General features: G+C 51.7%; 1 protein-coding gene across 1 annotated transcript in view; it reads right to left on the bottom strand.

Moving 5' to 3' along the window:
- MYRF (myelin regulatory factor) overlaps positions 1-18940 on the bottom strand; it is a 568116-nt gene that overhangs the window by 128794 nt on the left and 420382 nt on the right. Inside the window, exons 10-12 of the mRNA XM_069623888.1 lie at positions 11471-11581; positions 2804-2894; positions 2384-2584 (exon numbers count right to left, since the gene is read on the bottom strand). Of these exons, the coding sequence (XP_069479989.1) occupies positions 2384-2584; positions 2804-2894; positions 11471-11581 (403 nt within the window). The remainder of the gene's footprint in view (positions 1-2383; positions 2585-2803; positions 2895-11470; positions 11582-18940) is intronic.

Below are 18940 nucleotides of genomic sequence, written 5' to 3'. Positions count from 1 at the left end.
ACTGGGTCACGTGAATAAGAGTCAACATGCACTACCGTGCAGATTAGCCATGTAAGGCTCTGAAACTTCAAGCACCCGTCTAGGCACGGTATAATTTCAGGAATCGCTTCTATGTGCAATCCTGGCCACTCCTTCTAGATCCTTCCCAATAAGTACACTGCATCGCGCTGGCTGCCCGGACACTCAGTGGCCCTGGTGCTCTTACTCCAACCCAGTGACACTTGCTATTGTAATGCAGCATGGACAGCTCTGCCCTTCAGCGCATGGCTTCAAGGTCTCCAACCACAGAAGGTCCAGCGCCAGGACTGCTGCCATCACACCCTGCATGCCAACACCATTTTAGCCGTGCCTTCCTTCAGGAAGAAGGGGAGCGTTGACATTGGGTGGACACAATCTTGAACAGCACACCAATCACCCTGCTTCACAAATACTTCTATTATACAATGAAGGTTGTGAAACAATGTTGCCATTCACTTGGAATGCATGTGTGTTTTGCATGGCTTCAGATCACATAGCAGCCATGCCAGGGACTATGCTATCTCAAGGGCCGGGGTCAGGAAATGATCCGCAGACTCCTTACGCACTGGAAAAGAAGTCCGCACGATCACTATGGATTACACCACAACCCGCAACAGCATGCAAAGCTGGGGTGTGGCAGCAGAGCCAAAAGCCTATCTCAACTCGTGCACGCGTCAGCTATCCCCGGCCACCGTGCAGATATATACAGTGCCAAGAGGTTTGCATGGTTCGTGGACTATGCTTCGGAGGGGCTGGCTGTGGTGGTGACCTTTCGGAGAACATCAAGACAGCACAGTTCCCCACTGGATGATTCCTAGAATGCCAACACATGTCAAATAATTCTACATATTGGCATGGCACTATAACCTGGAAATGAGCTGCTCATGCCCAGTTCATCGCAGGCCCATATGCTCGAGGCCCACTTGTTCGCAATTTTGGAGCACATTTCCTCATAAATATATATGGGGAGGAGGGTTTAGGTATTTAAATTATGGTTGGGGTGTGGGGTGGTTTTGGGGGTCACCCCCCCACCCCGGGTTTTTTTGCGAGGAAATGTGTTAAAAAAAACATGGAAACAAATCGGCCTCGAGCAAATTTCCAGGAACAAACATCAAAGAACCAAACTGAACTGGTTGGTGGAATGGTTAGATGGAGGTTAATAAACTGATTGGTGGAATGGTTAGATGGAGGATAGATGAACCAATGAATGAGGACTTCCCAGTCACATGCTGTAAGGTCACCCTGTATATGCTCTCAAACGAGGAAGCTTTGCCACCTTCTTCATGGAAGCCCAATAGCACCTGCTTCACCCTCTTAACAAAAATCCCAGTTTTTTTATTGTTATTGATTTAGCTGACATATGTCAACTTTACAATATTAGAACGATAAAAATAACACAATTAACAAGAAAAATACACAAGTGTCATAAAAAAGAAAAAGGGATAATCACAATAAAATTCATGAATTCAATGTAAAATAACAACACAAATTTAAAAGACCAGATGAAATTACAAAGAAATTATAATTCTATTTCATTACAACCTAGTATAATATACGCATGATGCTAAACAGTGAATGATAATGATAAAAATCCCTCTGTGTCACGCATCTTTAAATGCCTATCAACGGGAAGTAGATCACCTGGGATCCTTTTTACCTGGATCACAAGCAGTTCTCGGTCACGGTGCAAAGGACCATAAAATGCAGCTAAACGGATTATTGCCGCATTGGTAGCAGATATACAGTGAGAACAGAACATTCGCTCGATTGGTGCACAATCACCACATCTGGCGAAAGAGGATGGGTGGCAGTCAGGGTACACAGAGAATATGAAGGAAATGTAAATGGGCAGATTAAAGCCTAATGTTCAGTCCCGAGGTGGTCTCGGGGCAGCAGGAATACCACTGGCAAACCGTGCAGAAAACAGAAATGAACTTTTACTCAAATACATTCAGGATTTAGGTCAGAGAAAAGAGCGGGGACATTCTGCTGGTTATTGTTAAACTTATTTTTCAGGCTTGGCTGCCTAGCACTCAAGTTTTCAACCTTCTTAAGCGGAGGTTGAAATCAAGAAGAGTTGGACTATCTTAGAATTTCCCTAAAATACCCACAAACTCTTTGGCCTGTTCATTGCACCCAACTCTTTTTTTCGTTGAAGTGGAACTCTTGCTGACATGGGATGGCGGAAGGGTTTGAGGGGCAGCAAAGCCTGTGACTTTGAATCATGGGCAGCTACTTCACCCAGCCTGCTTCAACATTCTTTCCTCGGCACCACCCTTGCATTCGCCATCTCCACTTTCAATCTCCATAGCCACCCTGATCATTACTCCTCCATGCTTGCCAACAACACACAAGCCTGCCATACCTCGTGCACATCATCCTTTGCCCGGATGTCGGAAGGGTGCATCAGCGACCCCATGACCTTCACGTTTCCGTGCACCACCAGAGCCTCGTCCGGACGGTCGGTATTGATGCCGATACGCCCGTGGTGAAAAACGGTGTCAGGAAGCTGACCTCGCTGCCACAGGACCTCGCTGTCACTCTCAAATTGACCTGGGTTTGAGGCCTGAGGAGGAGCAAAAAGTTAGCAGGAGTTATTATGGAACGCAACAGCCAACACCTCTCTCGGCTCATTGGTTTATTCCTCGTCAATACCTTCTGTGCGTATCGCCTTCAACGCAACCTCTCCTGTTCACCGTAAAGGTTTGCAAAATGGAGAAGTGGAGTGGGTGTTGGGGAGGAGTATTAAGGACCAAAGATGGTATGTGGATGTAGGAGCACTTACCCTGACGATGATGCGCTCAGAGGCCTGGGCCGCGACCGTGTAATGCTGACTCTGAGCGTATGCTTGAAGGGCAACCACCAGCATGAAGTACCTGGGAACAGGGCAAAATGAGAGCGTCAGAGGGGTAGAGTGAGCGCAAGGACCAGGGAAGGCAGTAGAGGCTGAGAGGAAATGGGGTGTGAGGGGAGTGGGAAGAGGGGTATTGGAGCAGGTAAGACGGGAAGAAACCGTGAGGAGAGGTACAATAATGAGAGGATAGGGAGAAAGCAAGCAGAGTTGAGAACCAAAGGCCTGTGAAAGGAGGGAGAGAAAGAGAAAGAGGAGGAAGAGAGAGAGAGAGAGAGAGAGAGAGAGAGAGAGAGAGAGATTTGGATAGTGTGACAGGAACCCCCCCCCTTTCGATGCCCTTTTTAACTTCTAGAAAAGGCAGGGAGAGCGAGAGGGGGAGAGAAAGAGAGAGGTAGAGGGTGAGAGGGAGAGAGGGGGGAGGGAGGGAGGGGCTGGGAGGGAGGAAGAGAGAGAGGGAGAGAGAGCAAGAGAGAGAGAGCGAGAGAGCGAGCGAGCGAGCCAGAGAGAGAGAGGCCACACCCTAGGTATAGAAATAATACAAGAAAAGAAAGATATATATTGAGAGAGAAATTGTGAGAGGGAACCAAGAAAGACATTAAAAGGGCACAGGTGTGGATAACAGGCTTCCTACTAACGGGATTGCGGAATGGGCAGGTGGGACTTATGCAAAGCTCCTATAGACAAGGAGCAGACACGGGCACCTCGGGTAAACAGGGCTCCAAGAGATAGGCTGGAGGAATGAGCTGGCACTGCATGCGTCGGGCGCCTGCGCCCAACGTGAAACAATGAACAGTTAGGGTGACCATAGATTTCTACGGGTAGGACGCAGGATCTGGCAGCAGGAGCACGCGCCAGGCTTGTGCAGACAGGAAGCAGCAATGGGCAGCTGGGGGGCACACAGGGCTCCTTAGGCTGCTATGCACAGAACGCAGGGCTGGGCAGCGGAGGCAGACAACAGGTTCAAATAAACAAGAAGGGGTGGTCACCTGGGAATTGCACAGGGCTCAAGCGCAAAAGGAAACAGGAACGGGCAGCTGGGAAGAACACGGGGCTCCTGCGCACAAGGAAACAGGAACAGGCAGATGGGAATCACAGAGAGCTCCTGCACACAAGGAAACAGGAAAGGGCAGCTGGTGATCACAGAGAGCTCCTGCGCACAAGGAAACAGGAAAGGGCAGCTGGGAATCACACAGGGCTCCTGCACACAAGGAAACAGGAACGGGCAGCTGGGAAGAACACGGGGCTCCTGCGCACAAGGAAACAGGAACGGGCAGCTGGGGATCACAGAGAGCTCCTGCACACAGGGAAACAGGAACAGGCAGCTGGGAATCACAGAGAGCTCCTGCACACAAGGAAACAGGAACAGGCAGCTGGGAATCACACATGGCTCCTGCACACAAGGAAACAGGAACGGGCAGCTGGGAATCTCACAGGGCTCCTGCACACAAGCAAACAGGAAGGGGCAGCTGGGAATCACACAAGGCTCCTGCACACAAGAAAACGGGAAGGCGCAGCTGGGAATCACACAGGGCTCCTGCACACAAGGAAACAGGAATGGACACAGGAACGGGCATCTGGGAATTAGACAGGGCTCCTGCGCACAAGGAAACAGGAACGGGCAGCTGGGAAGAACACGGGGCTCCTGCGCACAAGGAAACAGGAATGGGCAGCTGCCGGGAATTAGACAAGGCTCCTGCGCACAAGGAAACAGGAACGGGCAGCTGGGGATCACAGAGAGCTCCTGCACACAGGGAAACAGGAACAGGCAGCTGGGAATCACAGAGAGCTCCTGCACACAAGGAAACAGGAACAGGCAGCTGGGAATCACACATGGGTCCTGCACACAAGGAAACAGGAACGGGCAGCTGGGAATCTCACAGGGCTCCTGCACACAAGCAAACAGGAAGGGGCAGCTGGGAATCACACAAGGCTCCTGCACACAAGAAAACAGGAAGGTGCAGCTGGGAATCACACAGGGCTCCTGCACACAAGGAAACAGGAATGGACACAGGAACGGGCATCTGGGAATTAGACAGGGCTCCTGCGCACAAGGAAACAGGAACGGGCAGCTGGGAAGAACACGGGGCTCCTGCGCACAAGGAAACAGGAATGGGCAGCTGCCGGGAATTAGACAAGGCTCCTGCGCACAAGGAAACAGGAACGGGCAGCTGGGGATCACAGAGAGCTCCTGCACACAGGGAAACAGGAACAGGCAGCTGGGAATCACAGAGAGCTCCTGCACACAAGGAAACAGGAACAGGCAGCTGGGAATCACACATGGCTCCTGCACACAAGGAAACAGGAACGGGCAGCTGGGAATCTCACAGGGCTCCTGCACACAAGCAAACAGGAAGGGGCAGCTGGGAATCACACAAGGCTCCTGCACACAAGAAAACAGGAAGGCGCAGCTGGGAATCACACAGGGCTCCTGCACACAAGGAAACAGGAATGGACACAGGAACGGGCATCTGGGAATTAGACAGGGCTCCTGCGCACAAGGAAACAGGAACGGGCAGCTGGGAAGAACACGGGGCTCCTGCGCACAAGGAAACAGGAATGGGCAGCTGCCGGGAATTAGACAAGGCTCCTGCGCACAAGGAAACAGGAACGGGCAGCTGGGGATCACAGAGAGCTCCTGCACACAGGGAAACAGGAACAGGCAGCTGGGAATCACAGATAGCTCCTGCACACAAGGAAACAGGAACAGGCAGCTGGGAATTAGACAGGGCTCCTGCACACAAGGAAACAGGAACGGGCAGATGGGAATCACACAGGACTCCTGCACACAAGGAAACAGGAAGGGGCAGCTGGGAATCACACAAGGCTCCTGCACACAAGAAAACAGGAAGGGGCAGCTGGGAATCACACAGGGCTCCTGCACACAAGGAAACAGGAATGGACACAGGAACGGGCATCTGGGAATTAGACAGGGCTCCTGCACACAAGGAAACAGGAACGGGCAGCTGGGGATCACACAGGGCTCCTGCGCACAAGGAAACAGGAACGGGCAGCTGGGAATTACACGGCTCCTGCGCACAAGGAAACAGGAACGGGCAGCTGGGAATCAAACAGGGCTCCTGTGCACAAGGAAACAGGAACGAGCAGCTGGGGATCACAGAGAGCTCCTGCACACGAGGAAATAGGAACAGGCAGCTGGGAATCACACATGGCTCCTGCACACAAGGAAACAGGAACGGGCAGCTGGGAATCACACAGGGCTCATGCACACAAGGAAATAGGAACAGGCAGCTGGGAATCACAAAGGGCTCCTGCGGACAAGGAAACAGGAACTGGCAGCTGGGAATCACACATGGCTCCTGCACACAAGGAAAGAGGAACGGCCAGCTGGGAATTAGACAGGGCTCCTGCACACAAGGAAACAGGAACGGGCAGCTGGGAATTAGACAGGGCTCCTGCACACAAGGAAACAGGAACGGGCAGCTGGGAATCACACAGGGCTCCTGCGGACAAGGAAACAGGAACTGGCAGCTGGGAATCACACAGGGCTCCTGCACACAAGGAAACAGGAACGAGCAGCTGGGAGTCACACAGGGCTCCTGCGCACAAGGAAACAGGAACGGGCAGCTGGGAATCACACAGGGCTCCTGCATAAAAGGAAACAGGAACTGGCAGCTGGGAAGAACATGGGGCTCCTGCGCACAAGGAAAAAGGAACGGGCAGCTGGGAATCTTACAGGGCTCCAGCGCACCAGGAAACAGGAACGGGCAGCTGGGAATCACAGAGGGCTCCTGCACACAAGGAACTGGAAGGGGCAGCTGGGAATCACACAGGGCTCCTGCGCACAAGGAAACAGGAACGGGCAGCTGGGAATCAGACGGGGCTCCTGCACACAGGCAAACAGGAACGGGCAGCTGGTTATCACACAGGGAAACAGGAACGGGCAGCTGGGAATTATACAGGGCTCCTGCACCTAAGGAAACATGAAGGGACAGCTGGGAATCACACAGGGCTCCTGCACACAAGGAAACAGGAAAGGACACAGGAACAGGCAGCTGGGAATTAGACAGGACTCCTGAACACAAGGAAACAGGAAAGGGCAGCTGGGAATCACACCCGGCTCCTGCACACAAGGAAACAGGAACGGGCAGCTGGGAATCACACAGGGCTCCTGCACACAAGGAAACAGGAACGGGCAGCCGGGAATCACACAGGGCTCCTGCGCACAAGGAAACAGGAAGGGGCAGCTGGGAATCACACAGTGCTCCTGCGCACAAGGAAACAGGAAAGGGCAGCTGGGAATCACACAGGGCTCCTGCGCACAAGGAAACAGGAACAAGCAGCTGGGAATCATACCGGGCTCCTGCACACAAGGAAACAGGAACGGGCAGCTGGGAATCATACCGGGCTCCTGCACACAAGGAAACAGGAACGGGCAGCAGGGAATCAAACAAGGCTCCTGCACACAAGGAAACAGGAACGGGCAGTTGGGAATTAAGGGCTCTTCGGCCCATAGCGAAACAGGAACGGGCAGCTGGGAATTACACGGGGCTCCAGCACACAGGGAAACAGTAACGGGCAGCTGGGAATTACACAGGACTCCTGCACACATGGAAACAGGAACGGGCAGCTGAGAATTACACAGGACTCCTGCACACAAGGAAACAGGAACGGGCAGCTGGGAATCACACATGGCTCCTGCACACAAGGAAACAGGAACGGGCAGCCGGGAATCACACAGGGCTCCTGCGCACAAGAAAACAGGAAGGGGCAGCTGGGAATCACACAGTGCTCCTGCGCACAAGGAAACAGGAAAGGGCAGCTGGGAATCACACAGGGCTCCTGCGCACAAGGAAACAGGAACACGCAGCTGGGAATTAGACAGGGCTCCTGCACACAAGGAAACAAGAACGGGCAGCTGGGAATCATACCGGGCTCCTGCACACAAGGAAACAGGAACGGGCAGCAGGGAATCAAACAAGGCTCCTGCACACAAGGAAACAGGAACAGGCAGCTGGGAATTAAGGGCTCTTCGGCCCATAGCGAAACAGGAACGGGCAGCTGGGAATTACACAAGGTTCCTGCACACAGGGAAACAGGAACGGGCAGCTGGGAATTACACGGGGCTCCAGTACACAGGGAAACAGTAACGGGCAGCTGGGAATTACACAGGACTCCTGCACACATGGAAACAGGAACGGGCAGCTGGGAATTACACAGGGCTCCTGCACACAAGGAAACAGGAACGGGCAGCTGGGAATCACACCGCGCTCCTGCACACAAGGAAACAGGAAGGGGCAGCCGGGAATCACACAGGGCTCCTGCACACAGGCAAACAGGAACGGGCAGCTCGGAATTACACGGGGCTCCTGCACACACAGAAACGGGCATCTGGGGATTACACCGGGCTCCTGCACACAGGGAAACAGGACCGGGCAGCTGGGAATTAACAGCTGGGGCATACACAGACCTTCTATAGACAGGAAGCAGCAATAGGCAGCTGAAGAATGCACAGAGCCCCTATAGATGGGGTGCAGGAATGAGCATGTGTGGTACACACAGGCCTCTGGTGCAAAGTGCAGGAATGTGCTGGTGCACACACAGAGCTTCTATACACAGGAAGGAGGAATGGGTAGCTGGGCCTCTATAGGCAGGAAGCAGGGATGGGGACCTGGCACATATGCAGAGCTCCTATAGACAGAAAGTAAGACAGGACATATGGGTTAACACAGAGCTTCTATCGAGAGGAAGCCTATAGACTGGAAGCAGGCATGGGTGGCTAAGGCACACACAGTGTTTCTATACATCTGGGGGCATACACAGCCTCTGTAGGGAGGAAGCAGGGATGGGTGACTGAGTCATGTACAGAGCATCTACAGACAAAGAGCAGGAATGGGCAGCTGGGGCACACACGGGGCTCCTATAGACTAGGTGCAGGAATTGGAAGCTGGGGCCTAACAGAGCATCTATAGACAGGGAGTAGGAATTGTAAACTGGGGCATACACAGCCCCTCTATAGATAGGGAGCAGGAATTGGAAGCTGGTGAACGCACAGAGCTCCTATAGACCAGGTGCAGGAATTGGAAGCTGGGGCATACACTGGGCCTCTATCGATAGGGATCAGGAATTGGAAGCTGGGGCATACACTGGGCCTCTATCGATAGGGAGCAGGAATTGGAAGCTGGGGCATACACTGGGCCTCTATCGATAGGGATCAGGAATTGGAAGCCAGGGCATACACTCAGCCTCTATAGATAGGGAGCAGGAATTGGAAGCTGGGGCAAAGAGCCTCTATAGATAGGGAGCATGGATTGGAAGCTGTGGCAAACACTGAGCCTCCATCGATAGGGAGCAGGAATTGGAAGCTGGGGCATACAATGAGCCTCTATCGATAGGGAGCAGGAATTGGAAGCTGGGGCATACACAGAGCCTCTATAGATAGGGAGCAGTATTTTGAAGCTATGGCATACACTCAGCCTCTATAGATGGGGAGCAGGATTTGGAAGCTGGGGCATAAACAGAGCCTCTATAGATAGGGAGCAGTATTTTGAAGCTATGGCATACACTCAGCCTCTATAGATGGGGAGCAGGATTTGGAAGCTGGGGCACACACAGAACCTCCATAGATAGGGAGCAGTGTTTTGAAGCTATGGCATACACTCAGCCTCTATAGATGGGGAGCAGGATTTGGAAGCTGGGGCATACACAGAGCCTCTATAGATAGGGAGCAGTATTTTGAAGCTATGGCATACACTCAGCCTCTATAGATGGGGAGCAGGATTTGGAAGCTGGGGCACACACACAGAACCTCCATAGATAGGGAGCAGTGTTTTGAAGCTATGGCATACCCTCAGCCTCTATAGATGGGGAGCAGGATTTGGAAGCTGGGGCATACACAGAACCTCCATAGATAGGGAGCAGTATTTTGAAGCTATGGCATACACTCAGCCTCTATAGATGGGGAGCAGGATTTGGAAGCTGGGGCATAAACAGAGCCTCTATAGATAGGGAGCAGTATTTTGAAGCTATGGCATACACTCAGCCTCTATAGATGGGGAGCAGGATTTGGAAGCTGGGGCATAAACAGAGCCTCTATAGATAGGGAGCAGTATTTTGAAGCTATGGCATACACTCAGCCTCTATAGATGGGGAGCAGGATTTGGAAGCTGGGGCACACACAGAACCTCCATAGATAGGGAGCAGTATTCTGAAGCTATGGCATACACTCAGCCTCTATAGATGGGGAGCAGGATTTGGAAGCTGGGGCATACACAGAGTGCCTATAGACTGGAAGCAGGGATGGGTGGCTGAGTCATGTACAGAGCATCCACAGACAAAGATCAGGAAAGGGCAGCTGGGGCACACACAGGGCTCCAATAAGCACAGTTCAGGAATGAGAAGCCAGGGCGTACACAGAGCCCCTATAGACAGAAAGTAAGAATGGGCATCTCGGACATATGCAGAGCTTCTATAGACAGCAAGTAAGAATGGGCATCTGGGGCATACACAGAGCCCCTATAGATAGGGAGCAGGAATTGGAAGCTAGTGAACGCACAGAGCTCCTATAGACCAGGTGCAGGAATTGGAAGCTGGGGCATACACTGGGCCCCCATAGATAGGGAGCAGGAATTGGCTGCTGGTGCATGCACAGAGCTCCTATAGACCAGGTGCGGGAACTGGAAGCTGGGCCCTATACTGAGCCTCTATAGATAGGGAGCAGGAATTGGAAGCTGGGGCATACACAGAGCCTGTACAGATAGGGAACATGTATTGGCAGCCGGTGCACACACAGAGCTCCTATAGACCAGGTGCAGGAATGGGAAGCTGGGGCATACACAGGGCCTCTATAGATAGGGAGCAGGAATTGGCTGCTGGTGCATGCACAGAGCTCCTATAGACCAGGTGCGGGAACTGGAAGCTGGGCCCTATACTGAGCCTCTATAGATAGGGAGCAGGAATTGGAAGCTGGGGCATACACAGAGCCTGTACAGATAGGGAACATGTATTGGCAGCCGGTGCACACACAGAGCTCCTATAGACCAGGTGCAGGAATGGGAAGCTGGGGCATACACAGGGCCTCTATAGATAGGGAGCAGGAATTTGAAGCTGGGGCATACACAGAGCCTCTATAGATAGGGAGCAGGAATTTGAAGCTGGGGCATACACAGAGCCTCTATAGATAGGGAGCAGGATTTGGAAGCTGGGGCATACACAGAGCCTCTATAGATAGGGAGCAGGATTTGGAAGCTGGGGCATACACAGAACCTCCATAGATAGGGAGCAGTATTTTGAAGCTATGTCATACACTCAGCCTCTATAGATGGGGAGCAGGATTTGGAAGCTGGGGCATACACAGAGCCTCTATAGATAGGGAGCAGGATTTGGAAGCTGGGGCATACACAGAGCCTCTATAGATAGGGAGCAGGATTTGGAAGCTGGGGCATACACAGAGCCTCTATAGATATGGAGCTATAATGGGAAACTGTGGCATAGACATGGCTTCCATGGAGATGCAATTGGCAGCTGGGGCACACACAGGGGCTATAACAGATCACACACGTATATAGCAGGTGAGGATACAGAGAGGATACACAGTCTTGGGGCCAGCATAGACAGGCTGTGTATCAGACATGTTCCCACCTTTGGTCTGGGTTGGGCTTCCCCTTCTTCCGCATGTTGTTGGCGGTGGTCTCACTGAAGTGGAGCCTCCCAACAGTGACCTTCGTAACCTGCTCGGGTGGGATGCTGATTCTGTGGAGACAAAGTGAGATGAGGTAAAGTACATGCCCAGAATCCCTGGCTGGGTAAAGTGAAGTTCTCGGGGGCCGTCAGGGGAGAAACTTTGGGAGCACAGTCTTGTCAAAAGGGAAGAAACTACCCAGAACGACCCTGTTCTAGTGCCAGAGGGTGTCAGAAAGAATAAAGGCTCAGTCTGAAAAATAGACTCCCTATGCACAGTCTCAGTCTGGGGGACTCCTATGCACAGTCTGGGGGACTCGCTATGCACAATCTGGTTGACTCCCTATGCACAGTCTCAGTCTGGGGGACTCCTATGCACAGTCTGGGGGACTCCCTATGCAAAGTCTCAGTCTGGGGAACTCCCATGCACAGTCTGGGTGACTCCCTATGCACAGTCTGATGGACTCCCTATGCACAGTCTGGGGGACTCCCTATGCACAGTCTGGGGGACTCCCTCTCCAAGCAAAGACCGCACAGAGAGAAACCACGGGTGCAGTGGGAGTAGACAGTTAATGGGCACAGTCTGAGTTGGGGACTCTTGGCACATTCTGGGTAGAGAGGCTTTGCGGGTGCAATATGAGCAGAGAAACACGAGGGGGCCATTTGAGTGTAGGCGCTGTCTGAACACGCTCCCAGTGGGGGATGTTCGCTGGGCACACCGGCTGCAAGGGAAGAGTGTGGCAGAGATGGAGGGCGCCTACTGATCACATGGACTCTCTGGGCGTAGTCTGGGAAGGCACTCGGTGGACACCATCTGGCAGACAGACAGACTCTGGTGCACTGTGGGGGGGGGGGCGAGGGGAAATCTAACTAGGGCCATTGCAGAGATACTGGCCTGTGCTGTGAGACAGATCTGGCCCATTCTTCAGTTGCCATTTTGTGTATATGTATAGATATGTATGGCTATAGATAGATAGACCATTGGCCTTTTTATGGTCCCTTTGCTATCTGACTGCCTCAATAGTTGCAGTGTATACTCTGGTGGATGCCTGTGCCTTCAGTCTTCCCAGTGGGCCCCCCCTTACCCCCAACCCTTGCTCCTGTGTGTGTCCTTCGATTTTTCGTTTGCACTATTAGGGGTGCTTTAGCGCCACCTATAAGCCGAAACTATTGCATTACAGTGCAAATAGGGAGAAAGGGCATATGAGGGCGGGCACAGTTTGTAGGTGTTTGGTTATTTGTCCACCCATGTCTATGCCAATCCCTGTGGCCATTCCCACCCAGTCCGTGACCCTCCTGGCCCAAAATACCTCCTCATGGAAATTCTTTGAGTTTACTTTAATCAAGTCTTACCATCAAGCTTTGCAATAGAAGTGCCTGCCAGTGTTTTTTTTCAAAGCGTGACTTGATTGGAGCTGTAAAAACGTTCCTGGTGTAATGCATATGGTCTTAAGCAGGTCTGCCATCAGCCACTCGATTTATATGCACTATGCGTGTCCTTCACTGAAGTCCTCCTAAAAACATGCATTTGCAAAGCAAACAGTTTTGGCTTGTGTATGGGTATTGGGCATTTGCCAAGCAGTGCTATTAGATGCCCAGGTACTCGCACGATTTTGCACCTGCTCCCATCAATAGCCAGTTAATACGACTGCAGCAGTGCCTGGCAAGTGCCTTTCAAATACCTGCACACAATCCCAAATTGTTCGCATTGCCCCTAAGGCTGAACACTCTTTAGCCGTTGGCCATGTATGTAGTTTTGGGCTCCCTCCTGTGCCCAGGATGTGCCTCAGTGCCTTGTGTGTAGGGACAGGGATGTACTAATCCTGAGGGCAGAAAAGGATGTGTAGAAGAACACCTGGTTATTCCTCATTTTCTTGGGTGCTGTAGGGTCTACAGGGAGGCCATTTTCCTCCCACAGAGAGGCAATATTCCATGCACCCTGTGAGTGGCTGCACCGATGATATGCTGTGTGTTTGGATGTGCAGTGCTCTTTTATGACTGCCCATGTTATTTTTGCGAGCATGCTTTGCCCCACTTTGCTCATAAGCCCCTGTCAGACTAATGAGAACCGAAGAGGCATACACCTGTACCACAGAGAAAGGCTGAGATGCTTAAGCTGGGGATGTAGGTAGTGGTGGAGGCCTGCCTAATTTAATGACAGGCCACTGAGTGTCTGGTATGAAGCTGCACCCTGTCAGTGAATACTATGTCAGGGGGCAGAGCCCCTGCGCAGTCCAGTCCTGTGCTCACTCACATCAGTCCGGTAACAGGAGGGGAGCTGGACGGGCCTCCTGCAGAACTCCCGGGTCTGAGGGGGGAAAAAGCCAGTCAGAAGTGTGTTTTGGTCTTGAAACGGATACAGCAGGTTACCACTTTTTTGCGCACTTCTCCCCTCCCCCAGGCTATGCAGTGCATGTATAGCGGCACACATCACAGAAGCACCCCACCCTTGCTCCTTCACTCATACCCCACCAGGCCCCTATACAAGGTCTTCTCTGTGCAACCATGACAAAGTACAGAATCCATGCTCACACGATGCGCCCCAATGCTGCCCCTTTTACCAGGGATTCACAGTTCTGCAAGGGCAGCTCTCCACACAGGTGGGCACACATTGCCTGCCCACCTCCTACCAGCCATTCCCAACCTTCTCTCCCACCATAAGTAGATTGTGTGCAAGTCAAGCAAATGGCACTTCACTGAATCTTTGACCTTTCTTCAGACAAAATGTCTAAGTATCTTTTTCCCGCACTTTGTCGTGTATGTTTCCTGCAAATAAGCTGGTGGCGCCAGAAAGTGTGACGAAAAAATGTATCGTTTCTCAGCTGCTCTTTAGGGCAGCTGGGAAACAAGGACAGAGCCGCCAGCGGTAGCCAAGACAGTCTACAATGACGTGGAGAAGTTACTCCCTTTGTCATTGGTTCCTTATGATACATCTACCATCTGTTTACTATGAAATCAGCTGGTGTTGGAACGGATCTGTTAAAAATGTTTGCTGCAAAACCATGGACACGGGGTAGACAACCCATGGCTCTCTAGATCCTTTGGCCTACGATTCCCATGATCCTTCACCATTGGTCTGAATGGAAACTTCAGGAGAGCCACAGGTTGCTGACCGCTGCCATCTTCCTGCTCACATGATGGCGTGGGCAGCTGCCTGGGCTGGCTCAACCAGCAACATGAGCAGGATCGGGCTCTTGCTATAGGGAAGTACGGAGGAGGTAATTAGGGCCTGATGGGGGTTTTGGTGCCTTCATAAATTAGGCCAAGGGCTTCTCTCTCCACTGGTCAAAGAACACTTGAAAGATGTATTTATTTTATTTATTGGGTATTTATAAAGCACATGTACATCAAATGGTGCTTCAAGGTGCCACAAGACAAAAAAGGGTGGGGGAGGGGAGAAAACAACAATAAAGATCCTACCAGGCCTTGTGACATTCAAATGGTGCAAGTGCAGTAACAAGAAGTGAAGGGGTGAGGGGAGTGGGAAGAGGGGAGGGGGAGAGAGCAGGTCAGGGTGGAAGGGAAAATACTAGGATGGGAGGGTAGTGGGGGGCAGAGAGGTGGCATATAAGTCCAGGGGGGGGAGGGGAAGAAGAAGCCCCCTAGGGACAAAGCAAGCACTAAGGAGCGGGCAGGTGGGCAAGTGCCAGGGGGTGCAGGGAGTGCAAGGAGTGAGGACCACATGATAAGTGCAAGGACGGGGTCGACCAGGCTCGGTAGGGATGCCCCCCCACCATGCTAATCAGGGCAAGGGGGCCTGGAAGGGCAAGTGCAGGTTAGGGAGGAGAGTCAGGGAGATCGGGGTGCTGTGGTAGACTGGGCGAGGAGGGCCTGCTGCCCTGTGGGACTCAGAAGTGACCAGGCAGCCAGTTGATATGACAGAGGGAGGCATTAGCAGGGGAGAGGGAACGAAGAAGAGAAAAGAAGGGTTTTGTGAAGTTTCCGGGACTTAAGGGGATCCGGCTCAAGCCTGAGGGGGGCAGGGAAGCCATTCCAGAGGGAGGCTCCTGCCAAAGAGAGAGATCTACCACCCACTCTCTACCACCCGCCCCCTCTGCTTGGAAAAGTGTCTGATCTGCAGAGAGTTGGAGCTAGAAGACTGAAGGGCTTTAGCAGGGGGTATTTAGGGAGAGAGAGTTGTATGTAGCTGGGTCCCATTTCCCAGAAAGACTTGTGGATGATGCAGAGGGTCTTAAACTTGATCCTAGCAGCCACCGGGACCAGTGGAGAGATTTTAGGGATGGAGAGATGCAGTCCCTGGGCTTGAGGCTAAGGATAGGTCTTGCGGTCCTATTCTGGATTATTTGAAGGGGGCAAAGGGAGGATAAAGCTAGATCGAGGAAGAGGCTATTGAAGTAGTCCAGTTTAGAGAGGTCCGCAGCTCTGGAGATACTGAGTTTCTGCGGAAGGTGAGGAAAGGGAGACTGCCTCTGATGAGGTGCAGCTGAAAGTGGGCCTTCTTGGCAAGGTCTGCGATGTGAGGAGAGAGAGGAGTCGAAGATGACACCAATAATTTAGCCTCACAAGAGGGTGTGGGGAGGGGACCCATGGAGGGCAGCCAGAGAGTAGGAGGGAAGGAGGGAGCAGGGGTCCCAATGAGAATAATCTCAATCTTACTGGCATTAAGGCAGAGATCGTTGGCAGCACACCATGCATGAATAGCAGACAGTCAGGAATGAGAGAGGGAGGAGAAGGGGAAGTGGAGGGAAGCTTGAAGGAGAGCTGCATGTCGTCCCCATAACACAGGAAGTGAGGAGAGAAGGTGGAGATCAGGTGGGCTAGAGGGGCATGGTAGATGTTGAAGAGCGACAGCGAGAGGATAGAGCCCTGAGGTACTCCGCAGGTGGAGAGTGTTTGTGGAGGAGAGGAAAGGGCCCAGCTGAACCCGGGAAGGTCGGTCATATAGGAAGGAGGTCATCCAGTCCAGTGCCAGGTCCGTGATGCCAAGGGTATCACAGAGACGGTTTATAAGGGGGGCATGATTGATCATGTAAAAGGCAGAGGAAAGATCGAGAAGCATGAGAATAGAGGGAGAGTTGGAATCAATATTTGAGAGCAAGTCTTCACGTGTGTTCAGGAGAGCAGTTTCCATGCCTCTGGCTGCTCTGAAGCCAGACTGGTGGTCATGGAGACAACCAACAGATTCAGTGTGGTGGGTCAGTTGGGAGATGACCAACTTCTCCAAGAGTTTGTCCACGAAGGGGGTAATGGAGAAAGGGCAGTAGTTAGCTGGGCAGGAAGGGTCGGCAGAAGGCTTTTCAAGGAGGGGGTGAATAGGAAGTGCGTGGGGGGTGGTGGAAAGGAGCCAGTGTTAAAGGAGTGATTGCAGAAATCAGCCAAGGCTGCAGAAAAGAAGGCAATGTTGTCCTTGATAGTTTTGGAGGAGCAGGAGAGCACCTGTTTGGAGGAGGCTTTCATAGAGAGGACTTGTTTAGAGACCTGATCCGGTACTATGGGCGAGAAGTAGATGAGTAGGAGGGAAGGGGAAAGGGGGGCCAAGGGAGGTCTGAGAGCAGGTGAGGGGGAACAGAGGGGAGTAGAGGAGAGTGAGGACAGAATGTCCTGGTTTTTCACTGTGAAGTGGAAGGCCAGTGCAGTGCACAGGGCTTGGGATGACAGAGGAGAAGTAGAGACTGCAGTAAGACTGGAGAGTTCCTTTTCTCTTTTTTTGTCTATATGCAATAACAGACAACAGTAAAAGTGCAAGGAAGCCGGGCAGTGGTGCTGTTCTGCTCATATATTGTGTTAAATATACTACAGGTTATAATGAACTGATTAGCATTTGTTTATGATTGGCAGCTGCAAGCACTGGAATCTAGAGGAACTTCTGTCTGGGTTCCCAGGTAAAGTGAAGAGCAAAGTTTATACTCTATGCTCGTACAAAGAAATTGAGGACCCATTCCTTTTGGATTAAATTGGTGATCACATGAAATGTTTCTTTCTTGTTATTTTAGTTTCTTCTGTGAGAAACCTGAAGGTGTCTCGCCTACTAGTCCCCGGGGATCTTTCATTCAGGTGGCCAGGACACGGCCATCGCTTTTGGATTCAGTTTCTGGGGCTGCACCAGTACGGGAGCATTACCTGGATGAGGGGCCTTCGGGGAGTGAAAGTGGGACATCGGATGGCGATACGCGGTATCTCCTTCCCTGCAACTGCATTACCCTATCGTACCTGGTAGGATACTTAGGAATTCACACCTCCACCTTTTCCGACAAACACTTTCCCACAGACAGCTCACTGTGAAAGAAAACGGACTCACACCTGTGCCGTATACCTGACATGTCCCACCACAGCAGTCACACAGCTTCAGTCAGCTACTGATCATTACACACACCTGACATCCATCACACTTGCCCACACGGATAAAAGGCGGAGCACGAAAGCAAACTCTGTGCAAGGCAAAGCACATGAGGAAGCAGAAGTTCCAAGATGGCAGTTTAATACAAGGCGGAAGACAGCAAGACCGAAGAGGATTCCAAGGAGGGAAGCGTCCTTGACCTTTTCACCAAAAGCCTGTATCTTTCATGAGTCTTTGAGCATAGGAAACATAAGACCTGGAACCAAAGCTGAAGAATCCTGCATTGTGTGTTGGAGGTACTCAGGGCTCTCCCGCTTCGACAGTCAAGGCCGGAAGAAGTGATTGCCGCCATGGTACTGTCCTTGGCTCCTACTACAGAGCAGCACCACTGAAGTAAGCACAGGCGGTGAGTTGGGGAGATTGATACCAAACCGGTCTCTGTGTAAAACAAGGTTGAAGCTAAGATAGGATACCAAAGTATAGACAAAGGATAGACAAAGTAGTCCGGCACCAGGTGGATGCTCATTAGAATGTCTCTGTTAAGTATCCAATGAAAAGGTGAGTAATGTTAACATAAGAGGAATTGTGAAATTGAGTGGTCCTGCAACGGGTTAAGCCAAACCCTGGGCACATTTGAAAGTCTTCGATATATGACGCAAATTGAAATTGGTCCATGCCCGCTGAGGGAGAATAATTGTAGATGAAGGGATCGGAGCCTGGCTGAGGGGGATATAAGGAGACAAACATTGTGAAAAAGGTGCCTGAGCCTGGCTTAGGAGATCCTGGGCGACTAGTGAATCACCCGAAGTAAATACTTGTGCAAATCGAAAGAGGATAAGTACTTGGTGTTTAGTTGGTTGCATCAGGCCCTCTAAGTGAAGAGACTTTTAAAAGCAAGGAGACTTGTGCACCAGAGGTCCGATGCTAATGATTTGAACTGTATCCTCGTGCTAAAGAAGCCATAGACTGTGCTACGCTCTAGTGAACTGCCGTGTCCTGTGCTGAAAACCTGGGGGAGGCCAACGGCCTGAACAACCTGACATTTTCTTTCTTTTCATAATATTGTTCCCAACACTATTTGTATTTCAAGGTAAGTATTGTTTATTTTTTTTGTATAGGCCCTTTATTTTGAC

This window comes from Ambystoma mexicanum, chromosome 11 (genome assembly GCF_040938575.1).
Source record: "Ambystoma mexicanum isolate Mex_15411 chromosome 11, UKY_AmexF1_1, whole genome shotgun sequence".
Classification (NCBI taxonomy): Eukaryota; Metazoa; Chordata; class Amphibia; order Caudata; family Ambystomatidae; genus Ambystoma; species Ambystoma mexicanum.
The sequence above is the reverse complement of the archived record's forward strand: the minus strand, read 5'-3'. Positions and strand labels throughout refer to the sequence as shown.